Source organism: Symphalangus syndactylus, chromosome 23 (assembly GCF_028878055.3).
Source record: "Symphalangus syndactylus isolate Jambi chromosome 23, NHGRI_mSymSyn1-v2.1_pri, whole genome shotgun sequence".
NCBI lineage: Eukaryota > Metazoa > Chordata > Mammalia > Primates > Hylobatidae > Symphalangus > Symphalangus syndactylus.
Genome location: NC_072445.2, coordinates 29,764,340 through 29,781,967, shown reverse-complemented (window position 1 = coordinate 29,781,967; position 17,628 = coordinate 29,764,340). Strand labels below are relative to the sequence as shown.

Here is a 17,628-nt window from a genome sequence, read left to right as displayed (position 1 = left end):
TCTACCAATATTTGTATTGACTGAATATCTTAATGCTTTGTAGGAATCAACTTCTGAATTTTTAGAACACAAGAAAGATCTTGAAGTTTTGCATAGTCTCTTGAAGGAGATATCCAGCCATGGCTTACCAAGTGATAAGGCTTTGGTCTTGGAAAAAACAAATAATTTGTCAAAGAAATTCAAGGAAATGGAGGATACCATCAAAGAAAAGTAAGTACCGCTTTAAAAATTATATTTTATTCTATTTATATTAATTAGAGTGAGATACTTGTATTATATAGATAACTGAAACAATTTTGAAAACTTGAGAATAAGCATAGGGCTACTTTATAAATGTCTTTATATTTTGATCATTTTTTGCTATTAAAATTAACTGCATTATTTGGTTTAACATTTAGGAGGAAAATTCAATATTTCTTACATAAAAGTGGAAAATGTTGCATAAGAAAAATGGTGGTGGTAGTATATTACTGAAAATGATCTAAACTTGTTGTAGTCTCTGAAGCCTAGGGCAAATATCACATTTTTATTTGCAAAGGCAGAAATAACCTTGAACAACAGCTCGTGGTTCTTTGCTTTCTGAGCTCAACTCAGAAATGATGTGCAATTTCAATATGGCCTTTTTAATATAATAGTTTACTTTTTAAAGAGCAGTAGATGAGATATGAACCTGTGAAAAAACACAATTAGAAACAAGTGAATGAACCGAAGTTGAGCTAAAAAGCTGTACAGGGCCTTGTGATTGAGCTTTTGTGTTTCTGATCTCATGTTAGTTTAGAATATACATCAGATTTTGCTGAAGTTTATATAGAAAAGCCTCAGAACATAGAAAAGTCATTTCTCTTCCAACTGCTCTTCTTTATTTCTTCAGAATTCTCTACCTAAAATGTTTGAGTGCTGCCTTTACTTCTCACAGAGCTATATGTTCCATCCTGTCATATGGTATTTAATTCACATTGCACAGAAGAAATGTTCTTGGTTTTCTTAGGTGATCTCTAGGTTGTTTCTTCTTTCAGATGGGTCCAACTTTAAATAATGTAGTCATCAGTATTAGTCCAGCTGCAGTGCATTCTTATCTGCCAGTGTTCTGCACGCTTGCATATGTGTACGTGTCATCCACATGCCAGATGTAACTGTCCTCACAGTTGTTCCTGTGCTGGGCATGTGCACTGCCTCCATGGTGCCGAGCATACAGAACGACCCATACAGTTCACCAGGGAGTTTCCTGAGTCTCTGTAGGGGAGGCACACATGAAAATTCTCTAGTCACTAGGTTTCATCTCATTTTGGGAGACTTAAATCTGGACTACCTGCAGCAGTTTATCCATCCGTAAACGTGACTGTAGTATAGTGTGGAAACCACTAGGTGGCATTGTGTTTTCCTCATGTCAGTGATTGTCAACCTTTCCCTTCTGGTTCTGTGCCTGCCGGCATTCAGCATCACATAAAGGGGACAGATCAAAGCTCATTGAATGTAAATAATGTTCAAACTGTTTGTGTATTCTTAGAGTTTATGTAGCATTATAGAGAGTGCCATTACATATGGGCTACAGATTTCTTGAATACTCCTATATTTATCAATGAACCTTGCCTGAGAAATAGACCAATAGTTATTTAGCTCAGGGGTCCCCTAACCCCTGAGGTATCTACTGGTCTATGGCCTATTATGAACTGGGCTGCACAGTAGGAGGTGAGTGGTGGCAGCAAAGCTTCATCTGTATTTACAGCTGCTCTCCATCTTTCGCATTGCTGCCTGACTCTGCCTCCTGTCAGATCGTCAGAGGCATTAGAGTCTCATAGGACCACGAACCCTATTATGAACTGCATGCAAGGGATCTAGGGTGCATGCTCCTTATGAGAATCTAATGCCTGATGATCTGCCACTGTCTCCCATCACCCCTAGATGGGACTGCCTAGTTTCAGGAAAACAAGCTCAGGGCTCCCATTGATACTACATTATGGTGAGTTGCATAATTATTTTAATATATATTACAATGTAAAAATAATAGAAATAAAGCACACAATAAATGTAATGCGCTTGAATCATCCCAAAACCGTCCCCGCTACCTGGCCCGTGGAAAAAATTATCTTCTACAAAACTGGTCCCTGGTGCCTAAAAGGCTGGGGACTACTGATTTCGCTGATTTCACTTGTCACCTATGAAACCTTTCCTCCTGTACCAGAGGGTTAGAGTACATGGAAGATGGTTTCTTAACATTGTGTGACATGAGAATAATAATTTATTTATTCTTTTTTGTTATGTAGAAAAGAAGCTGTAATTTCTTGTCAAGAACAATTGGATGCTTTCCAAGTTCTTGTTAAATCATTGAAGTCATGGATAAAAGAAACAACAAAAAAAGTTCCCATTGTGCAGCCTTGTTTTGGTGCAGAGGATTTAGGAAAATCTTTGGAAGACACTAAGGTGAATCATTGTTATCTAATACTAAATTTCCATTTGTGTCAGTAATGAAAGATTAAAAGACTAGTGGTAGTTTTCTTTGATCTAATATCATCTAAGTTTGATCCTCATATATGTACTGTATATTTTGTTGACCTTTGGAAATCATGGCATGGGGCTTAACTAATTCTTTTGGAAAAGGACATAAACTTTCAGTTGATTTGCTTTTTTAAAAAAAGATGTATTAATGAGTTGCTGACTATTCTAGTAATCAAGTTTCCTTTCCTACCAAATCTCTACTTAGTTTCAGTAATTTTTTATACCATTTCTCATAATATTAAGCAAAATATCCTCTTCACCCAGCATTTTACTCTAGCTTGTATATATTACTCTAACAAGTATTTGGAAACAGAAGTTATTTGAATCTCCCGCATAAATAGTGTACAAGTCTTTTGTCTTCTGACTTAAGGCTTATGCCTTGACCAGTATGGCATTTTTTTCCTGACTCCAAATTTGTGGGTGTGTGTGTGTGTGTGTGTGTGTGGTTTTTTTTTTGTTTTTTTGTTTTTTGTTTTGTTTTTTTTGAGACAGAGTCTCACTCTTTTGCCCAGGCTGGAGTGCAGTGGTATGATCTCGGCTCACTGCAAGCTCCGCCTCCTAGGTTCATGCCATTCTCCTGCCTCAGCCTCCCTAGTAGCTGGGACTACAGGTGGCCGCCACCATGCCCAGCTAATTTTTTGTATTTTTTTTAGTAGAGACAGGGTTTCATCTTGTTAGCCAGGATGGTCTCGATCTCCTGACCTTGTGATCCACCTGCCTTGGCCTTCCAAAGTGCTGGGATTACAGGCGTGAGCCACTGTGCCTGACTGTGTGTGTGTTTTTAAAAGTAATTGAAATTTGTAGGATTAAAATATGCTATAAAATGAAGTTCTGAAGTCCTACTTATTTTTATTGTTCCTAGTACCTTTTATCTTGTAACTGGTCTGTTACCTAGTACAGTTTTACAGACTTACAGTTGACAGTTATTTTGGAACCCATAGCAGCCAGGAATAGCCTGACTCCCACTGTGGCTAGGATTTTACTTGCCACTTATGAAACCTTTGAAGGCAGAATGGGCCATACATACCCAACCGTTAACTGAGATAACAGTCACCTGGGCTGTGGGAACAAATAGGTGCCTTTTTCTTTCATCGACTCCCTCACAAATCAGGTCTACAATTATTACTACTTTAAGATATGTTTAAGAAACTGAATTATAATGTGCAACTCTGAAAATATTAAGATGGAAAAATAATGTGTTTTTATATCTCAAGAAATTACAAGAAAAGTGGAGTTTAAAAACACCAGAGATTCAGAAAGTAAACAACAGTGGGATCTCACTATGTAACTTAATAAGTGCTGTGACCACCCCTGCAAAGGCAATAGCAGCAGTTAAATCAGGTATGAACTTTATTTACATTTATGGCAAAAACTAAGAATCAGGTTTACTCATGTCAATTTTGTGTATGTTATTTTTTAAATTAATGCGTAAAATAACCTCAGAAATACAAAGTGAAAGTGACAAGAAACATGGCATCTGTTAGCATACTGTGCTGGGAATGTATCTGTACTAATCAAATTTCAAATCCTTCTTATGTTTTATTTTATTAGACTGTATTTAAAATGTAGGTAAATTAATATGTAAGAATAATGAATGTTATATCAGGGAAGGGAACAGATCATATTCAAATTTGTTTGCTTTTTACCTTAATTAAATGGAGATATTGAAATTCTATTTAAAATATCTAATTATAATATTTGATAAAGAAATGAGTCTGGGCAGCTGGGAAAGAAGTGAGGGAGGGAAATAGGCCCTTTTCTGTAGAGTGGACACTCAGTTATTTTATTCCCGTGTATTTTATTCTGTACATCATTCCCAAAGAAAACAATTATGCAGTATGTGAGCCAGCATATCTGTATCGCAATCTAAGTCATGGTTGAGCCACTTTTCCCAATAAAATGGGAGAGTCATGTGTAAATATTGATTCTAAAATTAATTTAAGCAAGCTATGGGTATAGTTTTTAGTTTGAAACATACAGTAACAAGTTTTTTAAAAAAATAATAAGCAGAAGGCAGCTCTGATATCTTTCTTCTGAGAGTTCTGAGTATCCTCTGTGGGGTATCTAGTCTGACCAGCTCCCCAGCTGTCCCTATTGTGATACTGATGTTCCAGCTGGGCCCTTCTCAGCCAACCATTTATTCCACTCTATTAATCCTATTTCAGGGACTACCCATATTATAATGGTGTGATGATTTCTCCTTTTTCTTCTAATCAGGTTTCCTGAAATGTCAAGTTTTGTTGTTTTTTTTTTTTTTAAGAAGAGGAATTCTACTGTGCTTTATTTATTTTAGCTCTTCATGACACCTTTATATTTGCCATAAATATCAAGTGTTTTTTTTTGTTATTGTTGCTGTTGTTTTGGGATTTTTTTTCTTTTTTTGACTCTTGGTAACTACCAAACATGGTAGGAATTAGTACTGAGCATCTAAAAGATATTTTCACTTCCTTCTGAAATCCCATCATGTTTAATTTTTTTTAAAGGTACAAAGTTAAGATTCAGATATTTTAATGTTTCTGTTTAGACTCGTTACTATGTTGTTGATCTGAGAAATGTCTTTGTGTTTTGGATACATAGCCTATAGATACTAGTATGAGAAAGTCTAACTGATATTTTAATATTCTGATTATGAAAAAGCACCAATGCTAGATTGTTATGTAATAAAAGTGAACTATTAGTTTACTGCTTACTGACTAGTTTCTACTTGCTAAGCAATGGACCTTTGGTTCCCACAGTGGTGTTTGGTTCCCACAGTTAGGTATTATTATTCCCATCAGTTTGGCTGATTCATTTGTCCAGTCACCTGGCTAGTAATTAGTGCGGCTGGGGCTTAACTTCAGGTAAGTTATACAGCAAGACCTAGGTACTCCTAACCACCACGCTCTCTCTTAGTGTTGATGTAATATGGGTTTAATAATCGATTTATTTTCTTTTTCACTTTTAACTTCTTTTTTATGTATTTAAAAAAATTATTCTGCCTCTATTAAGCCCATGATAACACTGTGTAACTGCACCAGATAATTTTCAATCTTTAAGTAAGGCGGGCTCTTTTGTCAGTCATGTATGCGTTGTTCAACACACTTATATACTGAGCACCTTCTGAGCTTCAGGACCTTTATCATTAAGATAATTTTAACAGTAAAGTGAGAGGTGGCTGGCAAGATGGCTGAATAGGAACAGCTCCAGTCTGCAGCTCCCAGTGAAATCAATGCAGAAGGTGGGTGATTTCTGCATTTCCAACTGAGGTACCCAGCTAATCTCATTGGGACTGGTTAGACAGTGGGTGCAGCCCACGGAGGGCGAGCAGAAGCAGGGTGGGGTGTTGCCTCACCTCAGAAGCGCGAGGGGTTGAGAAACTCCCTCCTCTAGCCAAGGGAAGCTGTGAGGGACTGTGCCATGAGGAATGGTGCATTCTGGCCCAGATACTACACTTTTCCTATGGTCTTCACAACTCACAGACCAGGAGATTCCCTCGGGTGCCTACACCACCAGGGCCCTGGGTTTCAAGCACAAAACTGGGTGGCCATTTGGGCAGACACCAAGCTAGCTGCAGGAGTTTTTTTTCCATACTACAGTGGCACCTGGAACACCAGTGAGACAGAACCATTCACTCCCCTGGAAAGGGGGCTGAAGCCACCGAGCTAAGTGGTCTACCTCAGCAGATCCCGCCCCTACGGAGCCCAGCACGCTAGGATCCACTGGCTTGAAATTCTTGCTGTCAGCACAGCAGTCTGAAGTTGACCTGGGATGCTCAAGCTTGGTGAGGGGAGGGGCGTCCACCCTTACTGAGGCTTGAGTAGGTGGTTTTCCCCTTACAGTGTAAACAAACTACCAGGGAAGTTCAAACTGGGCAGAGCCCACCACAGCTCAATAAAGCTGCTGTAGCCAGACTGCCTCTCTAGATTCCTCCTCTTTGGGCAGGGCATCTCTGAAAAGGCAGCAGCCCCAATCAGGGTCTTATACATGAAACCCCCATCTCCCTGGGACAGAGCACCTGGGGGAAGGGGCGGCTGTGGGTGCAGCTTCAGCAGACTTAAACATCCCTGCCTGCTGGCTCTGAAGAGAGCAGCGGATCTCCCAGCACAGCGCTCAAGCTCTGCTGAGGAACAGACTGCCATCTCAAGTGGATCCCTGACCCCCATGCCTCCTGATGGGGAGACACCTCCCAGCAGGGGTCAACAGGCGTCTCATACAGGAGAGCTCTGGCTGGCATCTGGCGGGTGCCTGAATAGACCAATAAGTTCTGAAATTGAGGTAGTAATTAATAGCCTATCAACCAAAAAAAGCCCAGGACCAGACAGATTCACAGCTGAATTCTAGCAGAGGTACAAAGAGGAGCTGGTATCATTCCTTCTCAAACTATTCCAAACAATAGAAAAAGAGGGACTCTTAGTCAGGCATGGTGGCTGATGCCTGTAATCCCAGCAGTTTTGGAGGCCAAGGCGGGCGGATCACAAGGTCAGGAGATTGAGACCGTCCTGGTTAACACGGTGAAACCCCGTCTCTACTAAAAATACAAAAATTAACTGGGCTTGGTGGTGGGTGCCTGTAGTCCCAGCTACTCAGGAGGTTGATGTGGGAGAATGGCGTGAACCCAGGAGGTGGAGCCTGCAGTGAGCCGAGATTGTGCCACTGCACTCCAGCCTGGGTGACAGAGCAAGACTCTGTCACAAAAAAAAAAAAAAAAAGAGAAAGAGGGACTCCTCCCTAACTCATTCTATGAGACCAGCATCATTCTGATACCAAAACCTGGCAGAGACACAAAAACAGGAAATTTCAGGCCAAGATCCCTGATGAACATCGATGCGAAAATCCTCAGTAAAATACTGGCAAACCGAATCCAGCAGCACATCAAAAAGCTTATCCACCACGATAAAATCGGCTTCATCCCTGGGAAGCAAGGCTGGTTTGTACCCAATCAATAAATGTAATCCATCACATAAACAGAACCAATGACAAAACCCACATGATTATCTCATAGATGCAGAAAAGGGCTTCGATAAAATTCAGCCCTTCATGCTAAAAACTCTTAATAAACTAGGTATCAATGGAACGTATCTCAAAACAGTAAGAGCTATTTGTGACAAACCCACAGCCAATATCATAGTGAATGGGCAAAAGCTGGAAGCATTCCCTTTGAAAACCGGCACAAGACAAGGATGCCCTCTCTCACCACTCCTGTTCAGCATAGTATTGGAAGTTCTGACCAGGCAATCAGGCAAGAGAAAGTAGTAAAGGATATTCAGATAGGAAGAGAGGAAGTCAAATTGTCTCTGTTTGAAGATGACATAATTATATATTTAGAAAACCCCATTGTCTCAGCTCAAAATCTCCTTAAGCTGTTAAGCAACTTCGGCAAAGTCTCATACAAAACCAATGTGCAAAAATCACAAGCATTCCTATACACAAATAATAGACAAACAGCCAAACCATGAGTGAACTCCCATTCACAATCACTACAAAGAGAATAAAATACCTAGGGATATAACTTACAAGGGATACGAAGGACCTCTTCGAGGAGAACTACAAACCACTGCTCAAGGAAATAAGAGGATACAAACAAATGGAAAAACATTCCATGCTCATGGGTAGGAAGAATCAATATCGTGAAAATGGTCATACTACCCAAAGTAATTTATAGATTCAGTGCTATCCCCATCAAGCTACCATTGACTTTCTTCACAGAATTAGAAAAAACTACTTTAAATTTCATATGGAACCAAAAAAGAGCCCGTATAGCCAAGACAATCCTAAGCAAAAAAAACCAAGCTGGAGGCATCATGCTACCTGACTTCAAACTATACTACAAGGCTACAGTAACCAAAACAGCTTGGTACTGGTACCAAAACAGACATATAGACCAACAGAACAGAACAGAGGCCTCAGAAATAACACCACACATCCGCAACTATCTGATCTTTGACAAACCTGACAAAAGCAATGGGGGAAGGATTCCCTATTTAATAAGTGGTGTTAGGAAAACTAGCTAGCTGTATGCAGAAAACTGAAACTGGACCCCTTCCTTACACCTTATACAACAACTAATTCAAGATGGATTAAAGACTTAAACATAAGGCCTAAAACCGTAAAAATCCTAGAAGAAAACCTAGGCAAATACCATTCAGGACATAGGCATGAGCAAAGACTTCATGACTAAAATACCAAAAGCAATGGCAACAAAAGCCAAAATTGACAAATGGGATCTAATTAAACTAAAGAGCTTCTGCACAGCATAAGAAACTATCATCAGAGTGAACAGGCAACCTACAGAATGGGAGACAAATTTTGCAACCTATCCACCTGACAAACGGCCAATATCCAGAATCTACAAGGAACTTATACAAATTTACAAGAAAAAAACAAAACAACCCCATCAAAAAGTGGGCAAAGGATGTGAACAGACACTTCTCAAAAGAAGACATTTATGCAGCCAACAGACATATGAAAAAATGCTCATCATCACTGGTCATTAGAGAAATGCAAATCAAAACCACAGTGAGGTACCATCTCACACTAGTTAGAATGGCGATCGTTAAAAAGTCAGGAAACAACAGATGCTGGAGAGGATGTGGAGAAACAGGAACACTTTTACACTGTTGGTGGGGGTGTAAATTAATTCAACCATTGTGGAAGACTGTGGCAATTCCTCAAGGATCTAGAACCAGAAATACCATTTGACCTAGCAATCCCATTACTGGGTTTATATCCAAAGGACTATAAATCATTCTACTATAAAGACACACGCACACCTAAGTTTATCGCAGCACTATTCACAATAGCAAAGACTTGGAACCCACCCAAATGCCCATCAATGATAGACTGGATAAAGAAAATGTGGTACATATATACCATGGAATACTATGCAGCCATAAAAAGGATAAGTTCATGTCCTTTCCTGGGATATGGATGAAGCTGGAAACCATCATTCTCAGTAAACTAACACAGGAACAGAAAACCAAACACTGCATGTTCTCACTCATAAGTGGGAGTTAAACAATGAGAACACACGGATACAGGGATGGGAACATCACACACCGGGGCCTGTCAGAGGGTGGGGGTCTGGGGGGTGGATAGCATTAGGAGAAATAATGTAGATAATGGGTTGATGGGTGCAGCAAACCTCCATGGCATGTGTATACCTGTGTAACAAACCTGTACATTCTGCACATGTATCCCAGAACTTAAAGTATAATAAAATAAATAAATAAAAATAAATACAAATTGAAAACACTAAAGCTCCACTTACTGCTCTAAAATACAATTTAATCAATATGATTCTTCCTAGAATAAAGGAATTTATTATGATAAAACACAAAGCAACTTCATCACAAAATTTTTATGAATTAATATTTAATGATTATATAATATAAACATACTGAAATGGTAGTGTTTAAGACAATACTTTAAGAATAAATTTTACATAGAAGAGAGGATATTGTTTGATAATTTAAATTTTGGAACTTCATTTGATTTTGAAGTTGAGTCAGTATTTTACGTTTTCAAATAGCAGTAACATTTTTAAAATGATTACTGTTGATGGGGTTTGATTTAGTGCCATCTACTGTTAACGTATAGAAATACTATGAAACTCTATGATTATTTTAGTGTTACTATTTTTGCAGGTGGAGCAGTATTAAATGGTGAAGGAACAGCCACAAATACTGAGGAATTTTGGGCAAATAAAGGTGAATATTAATTTTAATTTGTTATTGATTAATGTAATTTGGTTTTTTTTAATAAGAGAAAATCTTAGGGACAAACAGTAGTTATATTGAAATTTCAAGCCTGAATTACAATGGTATTTAATCTAATAGTCACAATCTCCATAAAAATTATATAACATTTTTTTCAGTTTTGTGTATCTGAAATAAGTAAAATCAAGTTGTTCAGTTTGACACTTGGTTTTCTTGCTTTCTTTTTGGTTAATTTGAGATATTTTGTCACTTGGGATAATGTTATTTGACCTAATTTATTGAGTTTGGTGCGTGAGATATTGCTAAGTAACATTTTATGCTTTGTTTTTTATTACATTTAAAACGTCTTTTTTATTTTACTTGTTATGCAGTTTTCTTGAATTATTTGTGATTAAATAATAGCATTATAAGATGATCCAACCTTTTATTTCTGAAAAGCTTATGACTTTATCTACTAGGCTTAATAATGACAAACTAGAAGTGACAAAATACCATGTAAAACGAACTTTTATTTCTAGACCTCTGCTCCGAATGTCCTGAAAATGTGTCAGTATAGTTGTTTTTCTTACTCCTAGGTTTAACATCCATTAAAAAGGACATGACTGACATAAGTCATGGTTATGAAGATCTTGGCCTCTTACTCAAGGACAAAATAGCAGAACTGAACACTAAACTCTCCAAATTGCAAAAGGCTCAGGAAGAATCAAGTGCAATGATGCAGTGGTTACAGAAAATGAACAAAACTGCAACAAAATGGCATCAGACACCTGCACCTACAGATACTGAAGCTGTGAAGACTCAAGTTGAGCAGAATAAGGTATATTCTGTGGGTGCACCTATGGAAGACATGAAAGAGAATGGATTAGCAGTTGGAACGGAGCTCTGGTAGTCAGAAGCTCTGCTCTGTTTTCTAGCTCTGTAACCTTTAGCACATAATTGACAGTTTTGTTTAATGTGCCTTTCTGTAGAGATTGATAATAATAGTTACTTTTTTTTTTTTAATTTTTGGCACAGCCATGTTAGAGATTAGCAAACTGTTGGATGTAAGCCACTTTGCCACCTTTAAATCAGTTTAAGTCTAGGATGTTAACCAGTCAACTATTGGAAAAGATTTCTTTAAGGGCTAAATGTATGAAGGATCTGTTCTCTGTAGTATAAAAATAGGGTAGCTAATGCCTTCCTTTTCTTTAATAGAGGGTATTTCTTTCTACAGCTGCCAAGGTTGGGAAAATGGCTTTATATGGTGGCAGTGATGGCAAAATTTCTACAAATTACCAGCCTACATTTGAATTCTATAATGTGTGGCCTAAAAAAAGTGTTTATTCACATGTAGATTCTCCACTTCTGGCAGCCTTTATTAAGACTGATTTTCTTATTTGTTATAATTTGACTGATGTCACCTTGCTTTATTCCAGAGTGGCTTGTTTGAAAATATGAAATTCTTTCTCACTAATGGGGACAAGAGTCATTATGTCCATAGTCATGGTGTTCCTCTGTGGGGATCCCTTTGTCACACAGTTGAACACTAGCTAAGAAGAGGAAAGGAAAATAATTAATTGCAAAATCCAGGCCCTCACCCACCACAACATTCAACAGATTTTTTCCTCTTTTCATCATTCTAGAGAAAAATAATGCTCTATCATTATTGTATTTTTGTCTTTTGCTGTACACATAATTTATTATTATTTTTCCCTTGTTAGTCGTTTGAGGCAGAACTGAAGCAGAATGTAAACAAAGTACAGGAGTTGAAAGACAAATTGACAGAGCTGTTGGAGGAGAACCCAGATACTCCTGAGGCCCCCAGATGGAAACAGATGTTGACAGAAATAGGTATGTTGCATTACTTAGATGAATGCCTATGAAGAAAAGTGCAATCATTTTTCATGTTTATCATGATCTTTATCAGAAAACATTCAACAGAGTCACTTATTTTTGGATTTGCTTTAATGTTTCAGAATCTATTTTTTGCATAAAGTGTCATTTCAAATTGTATTGTGCAGGAAATTGGCATATCCTATGTTTTTTATGGTAAACACAGTAATTAAATCTATTTTTATGGAGAAGGTAGATACTAGTTAATGAAGTGCTGTGCGTGGAGTAGCTCTCTTCATTAATGTTTCTTTACTTTTTTACTAGCTTTTGGTGCTTTATTATGCTTTAATATTTTTAAGCTGTATTATATTTTAAATATTTCATTCATCTGGAAAAGGTGTGCTCCCTTCTCCTTCATGGAGTTACTTCTGGGACCCCTCCTGCTCCATACTTTATGCTCTTCTGCTCTTCCCCAATCAATTTTTTATCCAGAGTTATCCTCCCACCCACATCCTGTCCCTGTGTAAACAGAGGAGTATACACTGCTCCTCGGAGGTACAGAATTTTCTTTACAAGCCCTATTGTCTTACCAATTTTTATTACTATAGTGATGTAGAAAATGAGTGTAAAAGGGGTAGAAAAAAAAGAAAATGAGTGTAAGAGAATGGTAATAATTTTCCCCACTTCATAGTTTCATTTAGAGAACCCAATAAGTTAATGTGTATATGGCTCAAACAAATAGTACCTGGCACATATTAAGTGCTATATAAGTATATACTATGATTATAATAATTATTGTACTTTCAATTGTTCCATTACTAAATATTGTCCTTCCTTTAGAGTCAGGTGTGCTATGATAAATGTAGAAATCTCTAAGTATATTTTAGTTTGAAAAAGGTTACCCTAAGGGATCTTCATGTTCAAAGATATATTTAATCCAACTACAGAGATTCCTATCAAGTTGTAATTAATTTGCCCCTAATTCAGTGTCTCTCTTCTAGGATCTCAGAATTACCTGGGGAGAGTATTAGCAAGACATTTTAGAATAGGAGTGGGAATGAGGAATATGTAGTTCAAAAAACCTTCTGGATGAGTTTTTATATTTTTCCTTCCTGATTTATTGCTTTAATGGCATTATTTTGTTGCCGGATTGTGTTTGACCGGAAAATGTCATATAGAATGATGTTATTAGATAAGGTTTCAGTGATTGTGTTCTATTAAAGTCATCCCTTTAGTGTGTTATGCTAAATGAAAAGTCTCTCAAATCAACTGATCACACTATCAATGAATATTTATCGACTGACTGTGTTGAAGTGCTGAAAGAAGTGCTCTGATCAGTAACCCTTGACTGCAGGGAGCATACTGTCTTGAGGATGGAGAAAACAGAAAAGGCTTCCTAGCAGAGGGTGAATCCAATGGAATGTAAAGGAAGGATAGGGTTGGGATATATGGAGAGGAGGTATAGCATCTCAGGCACAGGACCTGTGTGAGCAAAAGCCTGTTTGGATTATAAGGGTGAAATCAGCAGGGATAGATTAGAGGATCATCTCAGAGTACAAACCTTCAAAGATTGTGGGAGGCCTTGAACGTCAGGCAGTGGTCTTCAGATTTTATTGTCTAGGTGACGAGGAGTTAGTTATTGAAGGATTTGAGCAGCGAAGTGACAGTTTTAAAAGTGACATTTTTTAGGGAAATTGTATTAGAAACAGGTGGCTTGCAGCTGAGAAACATTAATAGCAGGGATACTAGTTAGAAGACTGCTAGACTAGGTCATTAGTTCTCCAAGTGTGCTCCTGGGATCAGCAGCAACAGCATCATGTGGGAATTATTTAGAAATGCAGAATTTCAGATACTACTCCAGACCTACTGAATCAAAAACTCAGGTTAGAGCCCAGAAATCTGTGTTAAAGATGCCTTCAGGTGATTCTTAATGCAGCTCAAGTGTGAGAACTACTGGTCAAGGTAAAACATGATGATGTTAGCTCATCACCTGGATGGATTGTGTTAAATTATCACATGCACTCTAAACATGCGTATCTATTATATATCAATGTAAAAAATACAAATAATTTTTAAAAACACATGATGAAGGCCAAAATGGAGTTATCGCATTGAGAATGTAAAGGAAGGCTTTAAGGTTTTATGATTGAGGATATAATAGGGTTAGGAAGCTCATAAAAGAATTTTCTGAATTATTGCATCTTTATGACATGGGAGAAAAGATAACCTTTGAAAGAAATCTAAAAGTCATAAAAGTCCACCAGTTTTGAGAGGAATATAATGAGTTTTATTTTTTAATGTTGAGTTTAATTGGTGAGACTTCCTACTGGAACTTTCTAGCAGCTGGTTGTTAATGTGTAATTTGAATGGGAAAGAATAATTGGGGATAGATATACAAATTTGGGAGCAATTTGCCTAGAATAGATAAGTGAAGATTTGATATTAAAAGGATTATTGTTCGTTGTTCTAGTAAGTCATAGTTTAATAACACGCTCTATAGGACTTATAGAAGGAATGAGAGATCCCAGAATGCTATCGGCTTTAATGAATATTCCATATTCTACGATATCTTCTAAAATCAGATTCAAAATTTTTTCCCTATACTTCAGTTGACATACAACCATCAGACCTATAAAATCGTAGGTTAGCCCTTTAAGTAACTATGTAACAAGAGTCATAAAAATGGGATTGTGGCCATTATATATCATTTTGAATCACATCATACAGTCCTCATAGACACAGTCATGTTAAATGCAGAAAAAGTCAAACACTAGTTTCATTTTTTTTCTTTTAGATTCTAAGTGGCAAGAACTCAATCAATTAACAATTGATAGACAACAAAAACTGGAAGAATCCTCCAATAATCTAACCCAATTCCAGACTGTAGAGGCCCAACTGAAACAGTGGCTTGTGGAAAAAGAACTTATGGTCAGTGTTCTTGGGCCGTTGTCAATTGACCCAAATATGCTAAACACACAAAGGCAGCAGGTGCAGGTGAGTATTACCTAATAACCTGTCTCTCGTGCACAGCAATTTGACTTACTGAGACCAATGTTTTCATTATAAATATATAAACTTTGGCCAGTAGGTGTTTTATTTAACTGCTTTGAAGTATATATGTAATGTTTCGGATGCCCATAAGATACTGTCCTGATATTAGTGGGAATCCCCCAGAGAACTAAAGCTATAAGGCATCTTAGAGGCCTCCTTGAAGTCCATGAATTTGCCAAGTCTCCTGATTATTTCAATCATATTTTGGATGGTACAGATCCAGTTAAAAGGGCCTTCTTTGAAGTATTAATGCAATTAAATAATATCTTTATGAGAGGCTAGTATATACTTTTTACTGTTTAGAAATTACTTTTTTGAGGTTTTATTTATTTTGATTGCGGTAGTAGATAATGAAACTTGTAAAACTCATGCATGTGAGTCCTGATGGGGGAGAGAGAGAATAAGAAGAGGACAAAGAATAAGGGAAGCAGAGAGGGAACCCTGAAACCCAGGGTGCTAGTTAGACTAGTCTGGTTACAAAGCAGATAAATCCACAAGGGAAAAAAATCCAAAAAAATGAGTTTTATTTTTTAATGTTTAATGTTTTACAGTCAGGCATAATAGCAGAAGCTCTGTGGTGATTTCAGTTAGTTTTTTTATGTATGAGTACTGGCTTTAGAGCAGGGAGGCTGTTTTATAAGCTGAAAATTCAAATACGTTTTTGTAAAAGTCAGATGTTTGAGTTCATATCTGTTCATAATCCAAAGACAATAAAAACAAAAGATAAAAGTAAATATCTGGGGAGAAATAATTGCCTCTAGTCTTGGTAGTCTCCCAGAGATAGATAGATAAATAAAATGTAGATAAAAGTATAAAAGAGAGATAAAATATGATACTAAAAGAATGAGATTTTTGGATCACTAATTTTATGAGTCAAGTTGAGCCTATACATTCTGAGCAGCATGATTTGTTGACTAAAACCTTTATAATGAAGACTGTAAACATCAATAAATTTTATGTTACAAAAACCTTTGCAACTCAATGCATCATGAGTTAATATATTCTAACACCTTTATCACTGTGTGTTTTCTTTAATATAAAATTCTATAGGGTATTCCAAAAATCCTACAAAGACAAAAACATGAATGGGTAAAAACAAATTTGGTGTAAGTGCAGTGTGAACTTGTCTAACAGCAGTGTTTCTCTTTTTATATGAAAATTTACACGTGAATTTTTGTTCATTTTGTCCAGATTTTTCCTTTAGGGGGATGGGATTAGTTTAGGCAGGATATCTCTGTGAAGCACCATAGCTCTTTGGATTTAAGAGAATTGTACTGCCCTTTAAGTAAAAAGTAAGAAAGTGATAACTAAAAAACAAAAACTGGAGAAATAATTACCATTTCTGTATGTCTGGACACCAAATCTGTGTTTTCTACAGTCAATTATATAATAATTTGTGTTTATTTACCCTTGTTACCTTAGATTTTGCTGCAAGAATTCGCCACTCGGAAACCTCAATATGAACAGCTCACAGCAGCTGGTCAGGGCATTCTGAGCAGGCCTGGAGAAGACCCTTCTTTACATGGGATTGTGAAAGAGCAACTGGCAGCTGTGACCCAAAAATGGGATAGTCTAACAGGGCAATTGAGTGACAGATGTGACTGGATTGACCAAGCCATTGTTAAAAGCACACAGTATCAAAGCCTGCTGAGAAGCCTTTCTGATAAACTGAGTGACTTGGATAATAAACTCAGCAGCAGTCTGGCTGTGAGCACTCACCCTGATGCTATGAACCAACAGTTGGAAACAGCCCAAAAAATGAAGCAGGAAATACAGCAGGAAAAGAAGCAGATAAAAGTGGCCCAGGCACTCTGTGAGGATTTGTCAGCACTGGTTAAAGAAGAGTACTTGAAAGCAGAACTTAGTCGGCAACTAGAAGGCATCTTAAAATCATTTAAGGATATTGAACAGAAAGCAGGTTTGTCTACTTTTAATACATATATTTCCTGGTCAGAAATAGATGTCATATATTGCCTATTTCCAAGATGTTGCCAATAATCCAGGCCCTCAAAGAGACTCTGCCCCACTGTTAACATCAGTGAAGAGGAGGGTGAGTACAGGAGCTCAGAGGGCAGTTTTGTGTTCATAGGCACATGGAATGTTAGGGTCATTCTACACACATAATCTGTTGGCAAAATTGACTGCAGGAGCTCAGAGAGCAGCTTTGTGTTCGTAGGCACGTGGAATATTAGGGTCATTCTACACATGTAATCTGTTGGCAAAATTGACTTCCTGAAGGCCTATTAAAATCTCAGGTACCCCAAACTGGTATTTAAAAGATGTAAATGTTTTTTTGCTGTATGAAAGTCTTATTTTGCCAGAAAAAAACGTGAATAGTTAGTAAAAGGCTTTGCATCATCTTCTCATCTGCTGTTACTTTATCTATTCTGTCACAGAAAACTTTTCTAGAGAAATGTGCGAAAGAGAGGCATTTGTCACTATTTTCCTCTCTCACTGTGGCTATAATTCTGTGGCAGATGTGTTGATATTTGTCAGAGGTAGCAGTGGATTATTAGAATTCAGAAAGCCCTGATGAAGAAAGACACATTTTGTTGTTAAGTTTGTTCTGTTTGAA

The 17,628-nt window shown here is 37.3% G+C and overlaps 1 protein-coding gene across 26 annotated transcripts in view; it reads left to right on the top strand.

Annotated features, from left to right (window-relative positions):
- Positions 1–17,628, top strand: part of DST (dystonin) — a 499,064-nt gene that overhangs the window by 385,317 nt on the left and 96,119 nt on the right. For all 26 annotated transcript variants that reach the window (XM_055263445.2, XM_063632850.1, XM_055263432.2 and 23 more), the window contains 8 exons: positions 44–210; positions 2,265–2,421; positions 3,711–3,837; positions 10,119–10,181; positions 10,766–11,007; positions 11,891–12,020; positions 14,797–14,996; positions 16,476–16,971. In XM_055263445.2, the coding sequence (XP_055119420.2) occupies positions 44–210; positions 2,265–2,421; positions 3,711–3,837; positions 10,119–10,181; positions 10,766–11,007; positions 11,891–12,020; positions 14,797–14,996; positions 16,476–16,971 (1,582 nt within the window). The remainder of the gene's footprint in view (positions 1–43; positions 211–2,264; positions 2,422–3,710; positions 3,838–10,118; positions 10,182–10,765; positions 11,008–11,890; positions 12,021–14,796; positions 14,997–16,475; positions 16,972–17,628) is intronic.